Below are 17,635 nucleotides of genomic sequence, written 5' to 3' on the forward strand. Positions count from 1 at the left end.
CGCTCAAAAATATAAATAGATATGAAAATATTATTATTCAACGTAAAAATATAGATTTAGGAATGAGAAATATAATTAAGATGGAAGGTTCAATATTCATTGATATTCAGGACGTTTAGATAGGATATAAGATACCAACTAATACCTACCCATAAATAAAATATAAATTAACTAAATCTTGAGAATAAAATAAAATATATTACAAATCAAAATCAAATATGAAGAGAAAAATATTAGCTGAATCTAAAATATATTTTATAACTAATATGTTTTCCAAAATATCAATTGATTATAAATGTTTTGACTAATTCAAACTATCAATAAGTTGCATTAAATTTTGACACGAACCTAAGCCAATATTGTATGTGAATTTTGAATTTAACACGGATGATTTGTTTGTTGGGTTAGAACAAGTGAGACACAACCGCTGTGTTGTTACCGCAAGAGTGCAATTGTGACATTCGATACCAAAATGATGACAATAACAATTGAAAATATGGTGGAAACCTTTTGTAGTAGTAGACTTGTTTATGTTTGTTTATGTTTGGTATTTAAGAGTGTGGAAAATTTTAATTATTAATATAATATGTATTATACCATTTAAAAGAAAAAAAAAATCAAGATTAAAATAATATTATCTAAAATATAAACCGAAAATACTTTCAACCATTTAAAATTCAATGGACAGACAGGGTAGAGACAAGAAATTAAATAATAATAATAATAGTAAAACAAATAAATGTTTAAATCCGAACAAAAAAAAGGTTTAGAAAGCTTTGCCGCGTGTAGGCTGCAACTCCTCTCCCACTATTAGGTGTCATCTTTCGAATTTGGACAGTTAAGTTTTGGATATCTTTGAACCTTAAACGCACCAATCGCCGACCAATCACCCAATCCACAAACAAAATTGCTTTGGTCAAAATTGCTTTGGTCAGGTAAATTTAGGCTTACCCAACATCTTCTCATTGACAACACCACCACGAAAGCAACCCACCACGAAAGCAACCAACACCACCACGAAAGCAACCGGAAGGAAGGAACGGTTAGATGATGGAAGTCTCATATCGACTAATTTAGGGAATGATCATGAGTTTATAAGTGAGGAATATTAACTCCATTTGTATGGTATGAAACCTTTTGGGGAAGCCCAAAGCAAAGCCATGAGAGCTTATACTCAAAGTGGACAATATCATAGAGTCGTGTTCGTCTAACAGGCACGGCACAAGAAACTGTCATTAAATATGAACCAAATTCTTATGTCCCCATCTCATCTTTCATCTTCTTCATCATATTTTTGATGAAATTTTTTCTTACAAAAGTATCAAAAACAAACGAATTGAAACAACATTATCAGAAACAAAACCAAAAAAAAAAAAAACAAAAAAAAAAAACCTACATACACACACTGGAAGAGCATCGCCCTTTGAAATAAGCGTTATCTCTGTCCAATATTATGTCTTTTGCTACTGTCCCCTTATAATGCTCCTTTGTTTTCGCCTGTATTCAACTGAAATGGACTTCACATTCGTATTTTGAAGCATATTCTGAGGCTCTCTTCATCTTTCGACTCTCAAAAGCCTTCCCTTTTCTTCAAGTTATTCCACTGTGGTTTTTTTTTTTTTTTTTTTTTTTTTTTTTTTTGGGGGGGTAATTTCCTTGTGTTCTTCCCTACAGAGATCCATACATTGTTTTTTTACAATCAACCTATTTGTTCGCCGATCAAATCCAACCCGACGAGCAGGAACGAGATCCCCTGGAATAGCAAGAAGTAGAAATGGATCCCTTGAGCAGACAGAAGGCTCCGTGCTGATGCAGTTAAGAGAAGGAAAGCCAATGCCAGCTCTTTTGTATATATTCGGTTATGCTTCTTCCGCAAAGAAGCTTTCTTTTCCTGCTTCTCAAGCTCTTCCTTCATCTCTTCTAAGTCGGGTGCCGACGCCCCTCTTTGATGCTTTTGCTCTCTCTCTACCAACGACAAAAGATCACCTTCCGAGGACCGACCCGATTTCTTCGTGACAACCCATTCGTAAGCGCTACCAAGCTGGAAGAGCCCTGAGATCATGGCATTGAACTTGGTAACTGACATGGTGTTTTCAAAAAGGAGGTAAGGGACAATGAAAGGGAAGGATTTTGGGGCAGGTAGGATGTTTAGAAACGACATCGTGGCTGGGATATAGCAAACGACCCACGCGGGTAGCTCGGCTTCAGGAACGAACATTGTCATTGGGAGAATTATGCAGAAAAGTGTGAAAGAATAGAAGGGCAATATCAATTTTCTGAGCAAAAAGAAGAGGAAGATCAAGTTGAACTTCTTCCATATACTAATCTGCATTGAATCAATCACGTAAGAGAACTATATCAGCAATTTGATCGAGCCATAATTCGATAACAAAACGAATAATTGCACGTTCGATCGAATAACGATACCTTTGATCGAATAATAGCAGGCAGACAAAGACGAAACAATTGCATTGGACCAGAATGCCATCTATGTTGTTGTTTTCTATAAGCTTCATAAGATTCTGGTAGCTCACATTGGCACTGATCATACAGGTAAAATTATGTTCAATAATAACTCAGAAACACACTAAATTATCATATAATGAACAACGATTAGTACCTCGACGTCGTTTAGGAATATGAATTTCCATCCATGAAGATGAGCACGGACCGCGATATCCATGTCCTCGACCGTGGTCCTTTCCAACCACCCACCGGCGTCCTCGAGGGCTTTGATCCTCCACACACCAGCAGTGCCATTGAATCCAAAGAAGTTGAGGAACACACTGTTTACTTGCTGCTCTACTTCAAAATGGAAAGCTAAATTAACGTTCTGCAGCCTGGTCAGTAAATTCTCGTCCTTGTTCACGAACGACCATCTTGCTTGAACCAGCCCGAGCTCCTCATTATCCTGAGTGCCATTTGAAAAATGGAGTTAACAATCATCTAAGGACACTCCAAAACACAATTGATTTGCAAAAAGAGCCTCAAGTACCTTGAAATGAGGAACAGTTCTTTTAAGGAAATCAGGTGTGGGTTGAAAATCGGCGTCGAAGATGGCGACGAATTCGTAGTCTTTAACGTAGCTACAATTCATGGCGGATTTGAGGTTGCCAGCCTTGTAACCATCTCTAATGATTCTATGACGATAAACAATGTTGGCGCCCTCTTGCTGCCATTTATGAACCTCTTCTTGTATCAGCAATTGGGTTGTTGGATCATCAGAGTCATCAAGAACTTGAATTAGCAGCTTGGTTCTAGGCCAGTCCAAGTTGCAGATAGCAGCGATTGATTGCTGATAAACCTGAGAAGAAGAACAACACACAAACTCAATTATCAACAAGAACTAAAACGATTTCCGGCAAAAGCAGAGGATATGAACAAAGAATTTCACCTCTTTTTCATTGCACATGGGGATCTGCACAAGAACCATTGGGAAGTAGCCCTTTTCGGCGGATTCAAGGTCTAAATCTCCAGGTTTAAGAACTGGTTGGATTTTCTTGAATCGGATCCAGAAACAACCCAGACATAAGATTAAACGATCCAAGCTCTGAATGATGAACAATATGATACAGGCATTGGCTAAGAACTGAAGAGGAGGAGCTAAATAACCCACTCGAATCAATACCCATTGAGCGTAAATCCAATCAAAAACTCCTTTAAAGCCCCACTGAGATGCCCAGAGATAATCCAAATGAAGCTTTGGAGTATCAAAATGCCAGCCTTTGAAGAACGCCGCAATCTCAAAACCCAACAAAAGCACCGACAGCCATAGAAACACTTTGATACAAGAATAGAATCTCGTTTTCACAGTGGGGTTCTCTTTCACTCTGCCTCCAACAGAGACGTCATTGTCGGCGTCATCGGCGTCAGTCCGACCAGAAGCAACACGGCGTCTAACAGCGGCGGCTAGGTCCACCATTGCAGAGCCAATGGAAGTTAAACAACCAGCAGCCTTATGAGCCTTAAGTAGGAGAACCCACGTGAGTTGCTTAGCGTTTTTGCCTCGGGCTTTCTCTCTAGTCCGAGTCGCCGGCGAGTCGCCGGCGATGAGAAAATCATCCTTCGACGGACCTTCCAGCTCCACCATCGACCAATTCGGATTCTCCATCTTCACAACAACAGGAGTTCCTCTATGAGTGTCTTTTCCCCACCAATCAAACGAGGGAGCCATTTTGAGCTACGATCTCAAAACCCCAGCTGCAGAACACCGATTTTCAGGCCCCAAAACCCCTAAAGACCCAAATTCTGAAACCGATCTTAAAATCGAAAAAGACCCACAAAGAGAAGAAAAAAGGACAACAAAATGGCTAAGATTCTGATCTCATTGTCGGAGAAACAGCAAAAACAAGAGAGAGAACAGAATGGGGAAGAAAAATACTTGGAAGAAGCGAAAGAAGACGCGTGGTGAAGAATGCAGCAGTGGCCGTCTCTAAATCATTGCGACATTCGGTGACAACTTATACGAGAGATATCCAAAGGAAGAATGAGTTGAACCCGAGATGTGTCCAAATAAGCTTCCATTCTTTTACAGCTTGCACCACAGAAGGTCACGAAGGTAATAAGAGAAGGAAGAGAGATAGCCGAGCGAAGGACTCAGAAATGGAATGGTAACAGCTCAGCACGTCTTTCAATTCTTTTATAAGAATTCCGAATGCACGTTGTTAAGTCAAATCATTAGCCTTATGAAAACGATTTCTTTAGAGAAAAGGGGTGTTGTTCTTCAAAATCCCCTCCTGAATTGAATTAACACACAGAACAGAACACCATTTATATAATAATACTGATTATAAAAATAAATAATTATTTATTTTTCTTCCTTTTTCGTCTCCATTTACTCGGTTTTAAACCGCCGCTAACAACTACACAACATCCATGGAACCAAGCCGCAGAATTTTACTTCCGTTACTTCCGTTTTAACTTTTTACAGTATGAAATAAAACTTACCAGAGATAAAATAAAGGAAATGAACAGCCTTGATATCCAAAACCTAAACGCGTAACGTAAAGGCGAAAATGGGTAAAACACGGTAAGTTGATTAGCTTGATATTTATTATTATTTGCAATTATTTGATAATTAATTTTTAGGCTGACGAGTTTTATAATGGAAAATTCAAGGCCATTAATTACGTAGGAAATGACCAAGTCCCTTATTTTTTATTTATTTATTTATTTTTTTTTTTTTTTTTTGTCCTTTTTCCCATTCTCCCGCTCATACGAAACTTCAATTTGGTTCGTTTTCGGAGAATTAAGTGAATTTACCATCTAACCCTCCCCCATAGTATGTCATGTGGTCACACCAGTGGACAATTCCTGTCATTTTATCTTTATTTTCATTATTAACTCGTTCACAGTGGATCACGCGGTCAACACGGCAAATGCTGGCGCAGCTGTAATGTTTTCGAATATAATTAAACAAGAAAGAGGATATTCGAATTGCCTTATTTGCCCTTTTTCACATTAATCCACCGACAAATTTTTAGTCAAACTAGACGAACCGGAAAGAGGGTATTATCGGGAATATGATTTCTCTCTCTCTTTTTTTATTTTTTTTGTAAAGGAATCCCTCCTTTTATGGTTTGAAAATTTATTTTGAAAAGCAAAATCTCACAAATAATCTCTAATTTAATAAATCCTCCCTAAATAATTACTACGATAGATATGGAATTACATTAATTAATTTTAGATTTTAGTTTTTTCAAAATTATAGGAATTCAATTTATAAATTAATTTATACTTTTTAGGAAAATAAAACTCACCATTCTTGCCGTGGTACTTTCGCCGAATCAGGAGCAACCTAAAGTAGGATCATCATCAGGCTCGTCTTTTGATCTGGCTGATGCAAAAGTAAAAGTTGATGAACGTCTGAGATTTGTTTTCAAAAGCGGTATTGCGAAGTTTCGTACTCATAGGGTACAGGGGAACATTGCCCATGAAACTTTACAAGGTTCAGTCTTATTCACATGGGAAACGAGAGCAGATTCAGGATAAGGGGTAAAATCGATATTTACTTCCACAAAAATTCAAACTTTGAAAAAGTTATTTTCAGCCAATAAAATTATAAAAAAGAAAATTAGTGTAACAAAATAACAAAAAAAACATGTTATTTTACAAAGCTTTCCCGCAAAGTGACAAATTTGTCCTCATATATAATCGGCAGAATGGTTCTAAACGAGGGGTAGAAAAGGAAATTAGCAAATAGGTTGAGAAGCGGCATCGGCGTAAGGTGCCAAATGGACCAGCGATAAAAAATAGTGTAAACACGGCAGAGTTGGTAGAAGATAAGGGGTTTGATCAAAATCAGAAGGCCATGATGAGCGGAGATCATGCCACCTGGAGCGGCGGTGGTCCACCGTCAGCCCTCCTCATTACAAACAGGCTGGACGCCACAGCCGGCGGTCGTGCGCTCAGGTATTTGCCCGCAATCTCCGCTTTTCCAAATTAACAATAAATTAATCAAATTTTAAACACAATTTTCTAACTTAAATAAATAAATAAAATTATCCTTTTCTGACTTTATTCCATTTTTCAACCTTCGTATTTAGCAGCTGATTATAAAATAGAAAGTCACCCAATTATATTCGAAAAATAAGAACAATAACCATACTTATTAATATCAAATTATGAGTATTTTAACTATAATTATAATTATTATGAATTAATATGAACAATAAAGGTTTATTATTATTATTATTATTATTATTAAAAAAGGAAAATGAAACCTTGTTTCAACCAGATACAATGACCATGGGAACCGACAAAAGCACTTTTCTTGAAACGTGTTACGGTCGTGGAGAGGCCCCGGCGTTTTAAAATCAAATGGGACCTCTCCATTTAGTGCAAACGGGTCCCTTATATTTGTATATATTAATTAATTATTATTATACCAAATATCAACTCTCAATTAATCATCTCACTTAAATTACAATCTAAAAATATTTAATTGTCTATGTCGATTTAAAAATTAATTTTTTAGGTGAAAGAATATATATTTTAAATAAAATATGCATCAAGTTTCATTCTTAGTTGAAAATTATGGAATTTATGAATAAATATTTATTGGGTTTTTTTTTTTTTTTTAAGATGTTATTTATTTATTTATAATTATGAGAGTGGAATCGATATTTAAGATTGTTTTAATAAATAATAAATTGACCGGTGTCGTAATTGCAAATAAAGGATCAAAATTGGTTTGGATTTATGACTCAATAATGCAAGCAAACGTGCAAATCTTTTTCCAACAATTGCATGTTGGGCATGTTTCGTTGTGTTTATTGCCAACGGCCATTTAAGAGGACTCTCTATTTAAAACTTAAAATAGACACTTTTTTTTTTTTTTTTTTTGTATATTTAAATAAATAAATAAGAAAAATGCTTATTTATTTAAACAAATCAAAATACCACATAAGTGAGGAAAATTCACCTCGTTGGTAATTTTTTTTTTTTTCGGAAAAATATTTGCAATTAATTTTCGAGTAATGACAAAAAAAAAAAAAAAAAAAAAAAAAAAAATTGAAGTTCTTCATCTCTATAATTTATTTTAATTTTCCAACAAAAGAACATGCTAAAAACAAAAACCTGGCAGCTACCGGACCCAGAAATTTAGTGCACAAGGGACTTGACAGTGGAACTGGTGGATCTTGAGCCACCCAACGGCTGCAAGAGTATGGCCAGTTGAGTTTTAATGAGCAAGTGTTCCCACAATATATCAATCAACGTTTGCTTATGTATTGTCGTTACAAACTAGACCCCAGCCACGGTTAATGATCGACCAAAAATCAAAAAATTGGCTCATTCTTTGCAGTTATGATGTGACATTATTCTCAATTGTTTGAGCCGGTTTATTGACCATGTAAGTAGTGTGGATATTGCTCAATTGTGACCAGGTCATACTCCAAGAAATAGCTAATAGGAACCTTGTCCATGCTATCAGCCTGCCATGTGAACAAGTTCGAACTATCAACCTCATATGTCTTAAATCTTTTATGTAACAATCCAAACCCACCGCTAGCAGTTATTATCTGCTCTAGACTTTATGTTTCATGAAGGTTTTCAAATCATGTGTGTGTCAGGGAGAGATTTTTACACCCTTATAAAAAATGTTTCGTTCTTTTCTTTAACCGACATAGGATCTCACAATCAACCCCTTCAGAGTTCAGAGTCCTCGCTAGCACTCATTTCTCTTTCTATTCGGTGTGGGATCTCAATGTGGATTCTGAAGGAGGTGGATTGCGAGATTCCATATCGGTTGGAGATGAGAACAAAACATACTTTACAAGAGTATGAAAACCTCTCCCTAACAAACGCGTTTTAAAAACTTTGAAAATAAGCTTAAAAGAAAAAAAAATTCAAAGAAGACAATATCTACATGCTTAACTAAAGCACATTAAGATTTTCAAAATATAAAAGTTTCACAAATTCTCCCAACTATATGTCAAAATATGATTAAATCTTCACTTTTTACATATTGATGCAATGATTAAAAATCTACTTACGGCCGAAAACGCACAAGGTAACAAAGACAATGTTTTGGTAATGTAAAATCTAGTTCCATTGACCGGTTAAAATAAGTATATGTTTGGAAGAACTTTCTAAATACTCAAAATTGTATTTATATGTATATAAAAAAAATACTTTTAAGCGTTTAAATAGTTATTCTAAATCAACCAATTAGAAGACTTTATAACAATGAAATGATGTAATGAGAAAGAAAAATAAAAACAAACCAAACAAATTACCATTATGATGCCACAATGACGAAGATAGAACAGTAGTTAAGAAGTTGCCAAAACGATAACCAATCAACGAGTTTCAGTATCGAATGTAGCATTCTGATACCCCCATATGTCAATTTCACGTTCGTAACGTCAGCAATATTTGCCACGAAGACATGGCGAGGCCCAAAAATAACGTTAATGTGTACCGGGAAGAATCTAACAAAGCCAAACATTCATTAGAAAAGTTAGTCAAAAGGGCTAATGGAGTATTTTTGGCAGTTTGAATACCAAATTTTAAAATTTCAAACAAATTGATTGGCCTTGACTTTACAGTAACATTAAGGTTAAAGATATTTACTGAAAAATGTCGATTGGTAAGAAGCCAATAAGTAATAATAACAAAATTGACTTATTTGTCACGTTTTATACTGCAAGTGCCAGAGATTTTGGAGGGTCGTTGCTTAAAGCGACAAGGGAGCATATTACAGATAAGCCATTGGAAATTGAAATGGTCCTACTCACCCAATTGTAAAAGCAACCATACAGAGCAACGGGTAAATTTTTTCTAACAAATGTCAATGCTAACTTTCACAAAATTAAAAAAAAAAAACAGTAAATATAATATTTTCATTCTAGTAATTAATGGAGAGATTTTGAGGTTCTATATATCAAATGTCATGAAGCCGAATTTTGCTCATTAAAATTTGGTTATGGGTCTTACTGGCGTCGACGTTCGTAACAAATTTTGAAGCCCGAAAGAAATATTCAATTGTTGGAGATTGTTAAGAGAAAGTCCCACATTGATTAATTAAAAGGATGATCGTGGATTTATAAGTAAGGAATAGTATTTCTATTCATATGAAGTCTTTTAGATAGATCAAAAGTAAAACCATAAGAGTGGTTAAAATGGACAATATTATGTCATTGTGAAAGTCCTAAGAGCCATGTAACCTCACACCTCGTGTTGACAGGCTCACGGTGGTCACATTTCTCAGGGCGAAAGGGCTTTGATCGTAGTAGTCATGTAGTGCCGGGGTTGGGCCGACGTTGTTAGTGAATTTTGGAGAAAATTGGTCCGGTCGTAGCGGAGGAAAATAGGTCGTGTTAAAATGGCGCGGGAACCGACGTGACTTCCGGGTTGAAGATGGTGCAGCCAATGGCGTGTATCCACGTGTACAAGTTGAATACAAAGTGAGGACCCAACGGCTTGGTTTTGTACGTTATAGCTTAGAGGTCCGCCGAACGATTTCGTCGAAGAATACTTGATGAGAAAACTTAGCGTGCCCGGTCTGTTACCGGAAGCAAAAGAAAGACGAATCAAGACAGGACACCCACACACCAACTTTCTGTGTTTGTCACATGGTCTAATATTTGGACCGGCTCTATAAAGGTCGAATTGGTCTTTGGGCTAATGTATTTGGACTGGGGCTCATTGGACCAATAAATTAGGCAAATCTTACGGGGATTTTCATAGGTGACCCATTACAAAAGTTCCCTATCAATCTATCCCCTCTTTAAAAGGTCATTTCTTACATGACAAAATTATATATTTTTAGCGTTTAAAATTACTCTAAAATATGTTTTTAATCATTTAAACCGATAGATTTATTTGATTCATTATTTTTTTTAAGTATCATAAATAAAACCATAAACCAAATCACTTTTTAAAGTTCATGAGATGCCTCACATCCCTCTGATTATTTGAGTATAAAATTATTCATTTAGTCCGCTTTGATACTATAGGTTACGAACAAATATTCTTTATATATCTTTATAATGATATATTATTGTCTGTTTCAAATATATCAATAATGATGATGATTTTTTTTCGGAACTTTATTTACATTTTTAATAATTAATTTGATCGAACATAGTGTAAAGATTCTCTCTATTGGTGCTCGGATAAGAACGATAGGAATATTTAATTACCAATATATCCAATGGAATCACATGCAAATCGAAGTAAAATAGAAATAATAAAAACCACCAAGAAATATTTAAAATATGAAATGCTATGGATTAGATTGTTGCAGACCACGGTCTTGTAGTTATTATATAGCTACGGGCGATCGTTGCTCGGGAGCCGGCCATGTGCTTTGTTGAATGTTTTCTCCAATGAATAAATACGACTTGCTCTTAGCTAATAATAATAATAATAAAACAAGATAAATAAATACGACTTGCTCTTCCAGCTTCCTTTTTATAAGAAAACAAAAGAAAGGGCAGTTTGACAGGGTTCGGTGGGAATGTTCCAGAACATTTTTATAATTTTGTGTCTAAAAAGTTTATAAATTTATAAAAAATTAATAATATAATTAAAAAACTTATTTATTTAGACGTATTTTTTCAAAAAGACTATTAATAATATTATTATTATTATTTATAAAGACTACTTAATTTAACCAAAAAAGAAATAAGGAAGGGTATTTTCTTATAATTAAATAAATGTCATTTTCTTATATCTCCTAACCCACCACTAAGAACTATCATTTTTTAATGAGAGATGAAATTGGAAATTAGGTGTGGTCCAGCTGGCAGTAAGGTTAATACCGAAGGCGCATCTTATTTTAATTTTATAATGCCACGTGGCTCATGGATTAATTTTCATTAAGATTAGATGCGTATAAAAGCGGTCCCCTTTCTTGGTGAGTTTATGGGGTTCCGTTATACCACTCCATAGTTGGCGTAAAGGTTTGCCAGCGGAGAGAGAGAGTCGCAGAGGGAATATATAACTAGTAGACGACCGAAAGAGAAAACGAGAGGAAACTCGGAGGCTCTCGCAGTAAAAGAGCTCTCGTCCTTGTCGTCGTCGCATTGGCGGTCTCTGTGAGGTCGCCAGTTCTGTATACGGAAAAAAATGGTGGATCAGTGCGCGTTAGGCTGGATCTTGGCCTCAGTTCTCGGAGTCGTGGCGCTGTATCTCTTTTATGGCGGGAAAAACTGCGGCGTTTCGAACGGACGGAAGCGTGAGAGCTTAAAGAATATCGCCACTATAAATGGAGAATGCAAATCGAGTAAGAGCGACGCTGACATTATCATTGTCGGAGCCGGAGTCGCCGGATCGGCTCTTGCCTATACTCTCGCTAAGGTAATCTTATACTTCTGATTTTTGTCCGGTATCGTTATTCTCAGACAAAGCGCTCTCTCTTGTTGAAATTTTGCGTGGAAAACGGATGGAGATTTCTGATTGTTTCACTTCAATATGTCAATCTGGACAGTCGCATTAAAGCGATTAGAAAATGAAAAATTAAAATTCAACATGATGTGCTTAGGGATTATATGCTTATGTATAATCTGCGCTTAGGTTCTCTTTCTAGATGAAAGTTTGCGTGGTATAGTTAGCTAATATCATTCACAAAGGGAGTATCACATGGCGGTATGTTCTGAGGTCAATATAACAATTTATTGCTCCGGAATCGCCTATCTAATCTCAGATCGAATGTACTTTATATGATTATTTATTTTGGAACTCAAGTGGATTCTGAAACATGCTCTGAAATTATGTGTAAATTTATTGAAATTTATTCTGTCGGAGATCGAGTATTCTCAATTGAAAACTATTTTGTCATTTCATTTATGATCCTAGAGTTTATAATCTGCGGACAAGCATTTCGGCATTATTGAGAGTTGTATGTTCTCGAGAGAAGGTATTTTTTAATCCGGAGGCTCTACATAGCCAGATTCTGAAGTTCGATTGCTTGATTCATGGACAATCTTGTTGTCTTCATGAACGAAACACTTTTTATTAGTACTGTTGATAGAAATACCTTATCAGGACATTACATGTTTGTTAATTTTTATTTTTATTTCAGATTTATCAATTACTTCTTGATACTGGTGAAATGAATTCAAATCCATGAACGTAGATGATTTTTAAAGTATAAATTATTGTTTGAGGCTGTATTTTTTTTCCAAATACTCTTAAGAGATTTTAGGTTTTCGCTATCTAAATCTCTTTGAAATGGTTAAAAGTATTTTATTGTGCATAAATATTAATGAAAAAAACGCTGAAAAGAGTTGGAGATTTTTAGAGAAGCACTTATCTATCCTTTTCTTCTCCTTCTTTTGAAAGTTCGCGGAAGAAAATATTTCATCACAGAAACACTTCTTATAAATACAGATATCCACGCATAACTTTAGATAATTCTAAGATTTTCCTTAGTACTTAATATTTTGATGACAATTGTGGAGGCTGAATAAAAAAAGGCTCAAAAGAAAAGGAAGATGAACTTCTATTCTGCAGACAGTCCGCTGTGTCATTGTGTCAAATCTGACGGTTTGCTTTCTATCGTACTACTTTTTGGTTGGTCAGCTGCCATAAAAATTTGTACGACAAAAGGCAGTTTCATGTATCTAGAGCCTGCTGTGAAAACTAATTTCTTCACTGTCCAACTCATTAGCATTCGTTCTGATAATTGTCACTTAGAGTAGGATTCTATTTTTGGTGCTCCTTGCTTATAGTTGTTCTGTTAGCATATGTAGTTGAAAATTTTAAAGAATCAATGAACTATCGTTTAGTCATTTTCTTTATGCTAAATGACTTTTCCTTAATACTTACTCAACTTTTGCTACTGGATGCTATATATTTAAATTATTTTTTGAAATACAGGATGGTCGTCGTGTACATGTGATTGAAAGAGATTTGACAGAACCGGACAGAATTGTTGGTGAATTATTACAGCCTGGGGGCTATCTTAAGTTAACAGAGTTGGGACTTCAAGGTTTGTTTACTTCATTAATATCCTGTTTCTAGGCGAGGATTTTCTTCTGAGCCTTTTAGCAAATTAGAATTGATTGTCGATATACTGTTTCCTATGCAGATTGCGTGGATGATATTGACGCCCAACGAGTGTATGGTTATGCTCTTTTCAAGGATGGGAAGGATACTAGACTGTCATACCCCTTGGAGAAATTTCACTCAGATGTGTCTGGGAGGAGCTTTCACAATGGGCGCTTCATTCAGAGGATGCGTGAGAAGGCCGCAACCCTGTCCAAGTAATTCCTCTTACTTCCCTTTTATATGTTTGACCATTATTGTTACATGCAGTGTGTCGACAGCTATACTTGTCCTCTTCTGTATTGCATTTATTATCTTCATCCGCTTTACATATAATTCATATCAAAATTAGAGTGATGCAATGAAACGCTAAAACCATTCACCATTTTTATCATGTTGCACCATTACCATGTTTTATTCCCGGATTTGACGGTCAAAGCGTATATGTAGTATTTGGTTCTGATGTTCACAAGAGACGTTATATTTAATGCTGGAGTAGTGATATATATGCCCTAAGATTCAGTCACGTTAGGGAAACATTTTGTAATTAGACTCGTATTTAACCACTTGTTGTTGATAATTGAAATTAATCTTCATAAAACCTTTTTATTTGTCTTTTTCCTAATGTACATCCTAATATTAAGATGAGTTAACACAATTATACTAATATCTTTCTCTTTGTTAAGCAACGTCCTTGTGGTTTATTTAGGACTTGTAATGTATTCGTTTATTAATATGTTCCTCTACCTTTCTAGTGTCCGCTTGGAGCAGGGAACAGTCACTTCTCTGCTCGAGGAAAATGGTATTATCAAAGGTGTGCAATACAAAAACAAATCTGGCCAAGAGACGAAAGCTTATGCCCCCTTGACTATTGTTTGTGATGGATGCTTTTCAAATTTGCGACGGTCTCTTTGTAACCCTAAGGTGCGAAACACCCTTCAATTCTTTATAACGAAGATGCATGTTCTGCCGCTTCATATATTTATCTAATGCAAAGCTAATAGGTTTGTTAAGAACTAAGATACGGTTCCATGTGCTGAGAAGATTTTGAATACTTGGATCCTTCTCAGGTGGATGTTCCCTCTTGTTTTGTTGGCCTTGTACTTGAGAACTGTGACCTTCCTCATGCAAATCACGGACATGTTATACTAGCAGACCCTTCTCCTATTTTGTTCTATCCCATTAGCAGTACGGAGATCCGCTGTCTGGTGGATGTGCCTGGGCAGAAAGTTCCTTCCATTTCAAACGGTGAAATGGCTAACTATTTGAAGAATGTTGTTGCTCCTCAGGTACCAATATTAAACTCCCTATTCATTATCGATTGAGCTTGAACCTATTTAATGACCATATGAAGTTTGAGATACACAGATTCCCCCTCAACTTTATGATTCCTTCATAGCTGCTGTTGATAAGAAGGGTAATATAAGAACAATGCCAAATAGAAGTATGCCAGCAGATCCTCTTCCTACTCCAGGAGCCCTATTGATGGGCGATGCTTTCAATATGCGTCATCCTCTTACTGGCGGAGGAATGACCGTTGCATTATCTGACATTGTTGTTCTTAGAGATCTTCTCAAGCCTCTGCGTGATCTGAATGATGCACCCACTCTCTGCAAGTATCTTGAAGCATTCTACACTCTCCGCAAGGTAAGTTTCAATTGTCTGCTTATTGTTCCTTTTTTTCTTGCTAAAAGTAATGAAAAAAAAAAACACTTCTTTTGTCCATAGTTTATGTCTAATATGAAAACGCCTGTAATAGATAGACCGTAACTTTAAAAGTAACAGAAATGTCCGACCTATCAAATGTTTTTTTTTTTTTTTTTTTGTCAGACAAAATTGATCAAAACGTTTAGGTGTATTAGTAAAATTCAAAATTTAAAAAATTATTAGATATGTTTTGAAGTTAAAATTTCTGAATGGTTGTTAGTTATCCAATTTAATGAGTTTGCTTTATTTCTTTAATTGCAGCCAGTGGCTTCGACGATAAACACGTTGGCAGGTGCCCTTTACAAAGTGTTCTGTGCCTCACCGGATCAGGCTAGAAAGGAAATGCGTCAGGCTTGCTTCGATTATTTGAGCCTGGGTGGAATCTTCTCGAATGGACCAGTTTGTTTACTCTCTGGGTTGAACCCTCGCCCATTGAGCTTGGTTCTCCATTTCTTCGCAGTGGCAATATACGGTGTTGGCCGGCTGCTGATCCCATTTCCTTCTCCCAAACGCGTCTGGATTGGAGCCAGGTTAATTTCGGTAAGTGCTTCTAACGCTGCTTTTTTATTTTCGTTTGGAAACGTTTTAGGCCAATTAAATATAGAATTCGACAAAGCATTAAATTACTAATCTATAAGCATATATCCCCAGATAAGAATTCAAACCTGTCTAGAAGATCAATGATAATAATAATAAATTGTACATCAACATTAAGAAAAAGAAAAAGAAAAAGAAAAAAAGACAGAATTTAGTAGGATAAAATTTATATTTAATAATAATAATAGGATGAAATGCACATATACCTACGTCTATCTACGAAGATTTCATTGGAGTACTATGTTCATAAAATATATTTCATCTTGAATTGGAATATTTTGAAAAATGGTCCTTTTCCTTTTTTGCAAGTCTGCTACCAACTACTAGTAGTTTTACAATCTCTCAAGTTAGTTTCTCTGAAACCCTGCTGAATTTTTTAAACTAAAAAAAACAGTTCTCGAGTCCTTTTCTTTTTAATATTTTAATTGTTTTTCAAAATACAGGATGGGAGCGGTGAATAGTTATATACTTGAAAGACAAATAGCTAATATTTTAGTTGTTTTTCAAAAGTCCTTTTCTTCTTTTTCCTTTTTAAATCAACAAATTTTCTTGAAAACACGACCAAATTGATTACTAACGTTTCAACAATTGAACATTGATGTTTTATACACTTTTTAACTTTTTTTTCCTTTATGAATCAACAAATTTTTATCCATTTGTTTCCTTGAAAACACTACCAAAATGTTTACTAACGTTTCAAAAATTAAACATGTATATTTTAAACACTTCAACCTTTTTTTCCTTTTTAAATCAACAATTTTTTGTCCATTTGTTTTCTTGAAAACGCTACCAAAATGCTTACTAACGTTTCAAAAATTGAACATTTATATTTTAAACACTATTTAACTTTTTTTTCCTTTTTAAATCCACAATTTTTTAACCATTTGATTTCTTGAGAACACTACCAAAATGTTTACTAACGTTTCAAAAATTGAGCATTTATATTTTAAACGCTATTTAGCTTTCTTCTTCCTTTTTAAATCAACTGATTTTTATCCTCCAAATTGTTTACTGACGTTTCAAAATTTTAACATTTATATTTTAAACACTATTCAACTTTTTTTTTCCTTTTTAAATCAACACATTTTTATCCATTTGTTTTCTTGAAAACACTACCAAATTGTTTACTAACGTTTCAAAAATTGTTTTAAATTGTTTAGTAAATTAGCACCCATAGAATTAGAAATTAGTAAGATTATGATACAGGGATGAAATATTTGCTACATTATCAGAGATTAATAGGAGTGTAGTTGAACATTTATTAGTTCTACTTCATTCTTATTTTGTTTGAAGATTCAATGCACTTCACATTTTTACAAGTCTTGAATTAGAAAAATAAGAGCTAGCCAAACAGTCTGTTAATGGCTAATGCATATAGCTAAAAGCATGTAAATTATATAGTTAAATTTCAAAACAACTTAACCAGAATAAGATCTAGCAAATATTAATCAAATACTTACATATTGAAAGTTGCATTACCTGTGCAGAGTGCTTCAGCAATTATCTTTCCCATTCTCAAGGCTGAAGGAGTAAGGCAGATGTTTTTTCCCAAGACCGTTGCAGCTTATTACAGAGTCCCCCCCCGTCGTGTGAGAGAGAGGTGAGGTGATAGGCGACACTTAGTGAACAAGAGATGATTAGGATGACTAGGAGGGTTTGTGTGAGATGAACTAATGTTTTGTATCGAACCATTTTGGTTTTGAAAATTTTTCTTCCAAGTTGTCTTGATGATGCTTTGTATAAATGCACTCGCTAATTATTCTTCCCTTTCTATGGAGTTGTGTGATGGTAGTTGTCCTAAACCTAGTTTTCCTCCAGTTCGGAAGTTATTCTCAAG

The 17,635-nt window shown here is 35.1% G+C and overlaps 2 protein-coding genes across 3 annotated transcripts; one reads left to right on the plus strand and one right to left on the minus strand.

Annotated features, from left to right (window-relative positions):
• Positions 1-1,202: 1,202 nt before the first annotated feature.
• LOC111788118 (putative xyloglucan glycosyltransferase 12) lies at positions 1,203-4,657 on the minus strand. Of its 2 annotated transcripts, none has more exons than XM_023668326.2 (6): positions 4,382-4,657; positions 3,395-4,200; positions 2,996-3,304; positions 2,621-2,911; positions 2,428-2,541; positions 1,203-2,326 (listed from the first exon to the last, which is right to left on the minus strand). In XM_023668326.2, the coding sequence occupies exons 2-6, from the start codon at positions 4,172-4,174 to the stop codon at positions 1,700-1,702; spliced, it is 2,121 nt and encodes a 706-aa protein (XP_023524094.2). In that variant the 5' UTR covers positions 4,175-4,200; positions 4,382-4,657; the 3' UTR covers positions 1,203-1,699. The 2 variants fall into 2 exon arrangements, with proteins under 2 accessions (XP_023524094.2, XP_023524092.2); XM_023668324.2 differs by having other exon boundaries at positions 3,395-4,259; positions 4,382-4,656.
• A 6,712-nt stretch (positions 4,658-11,369) lies between these two features.
• On the plus strand, positions 11,370-17,565 carry LOC111788153 (squalene monooxygenase SE1). The gene is made up of 8 exons (XM_023668388.2): positions 11,370-11,805; positions 13,327-13,438; positions 13,538-13,712; positions 14,250-14,418; positions 14,565-14,783; positions 14,863-15,141; positions 15,463-15,741; positions 17,286-17,565. The coding sequence occupies exons 1-8, from the start codon at positions 11,575-11,577 to the stop codon at positions 17,400-17,402; spliced, it is 1,581 nt and encodes a 526-aa protein (XP_023524156.2). The 5' UTR covers positions 11,370-11,574; the 3' UTR covers positions 17,403-17,565.
• Positions 17,566-17,635: the final 70 nt, after the last annotated feature.

The sequence above is a fragment of the Cucurbita pepo genome, chromosome 2 (genome assembly GCF_057944985.1).
Source record: "Cucurbita pepo subsp. pepo isolate OVF chromosome 2, ASM5794498v1, whole genome shotgun sequence".
Lineage (NCBI taxonomy): Eukaryota > Viridiplantae > Streptophyta > Magnoliopsida > Cucurbitales > Cucurbitaceae > Cucurbita > Cucurbita pepo.

Bases quoted from the DNA above. Each gene is read 5' to 3' on its own strand.
- LOC111788118 (XM_023668326.2), bottom strand. From the start codon at position 4,174: ATGGCTCCCTCGTTTGATTGGTGGGGAAAAGACACTCATAGAGGAACT. The intron at 2,542-2,620 runs GTACTAATCGTT...CTGTATGATCAG, and splicing joins TATTCCTAAACGACGTCGAG to TGCCAATGTGAGCTACCAGA. The intron at 2,327-2,427 runs GTATCGTTATTC...GATTCAATGCAG, and splicing joins CTGCTATTATTCGATCAAAG to ATTAGTATATGGAAGAAGTT.
- LOC111788153 (XM_023668388.2), top strand. From the start codon at position 11,575: ATGGTGGATCAGTGCGCGTTAGGCTGGATCTTGGCCTCAGTTCTCGGA. The intron at 14,419-14,564 runs GTGCGAAACACC...GATCCTTCTCAG, and splicing joins GGTCTCTTTGTAACCCTAAG to GTGGATGTTCCCTCTTGTTT. The intron at 14,784-14,862 runs GTACCAATATTA...TGAGATACACAG, and splicing joins AGAATGTTGTTGCTCCTCAG to ATTCCCCCTCAACTTTATGA.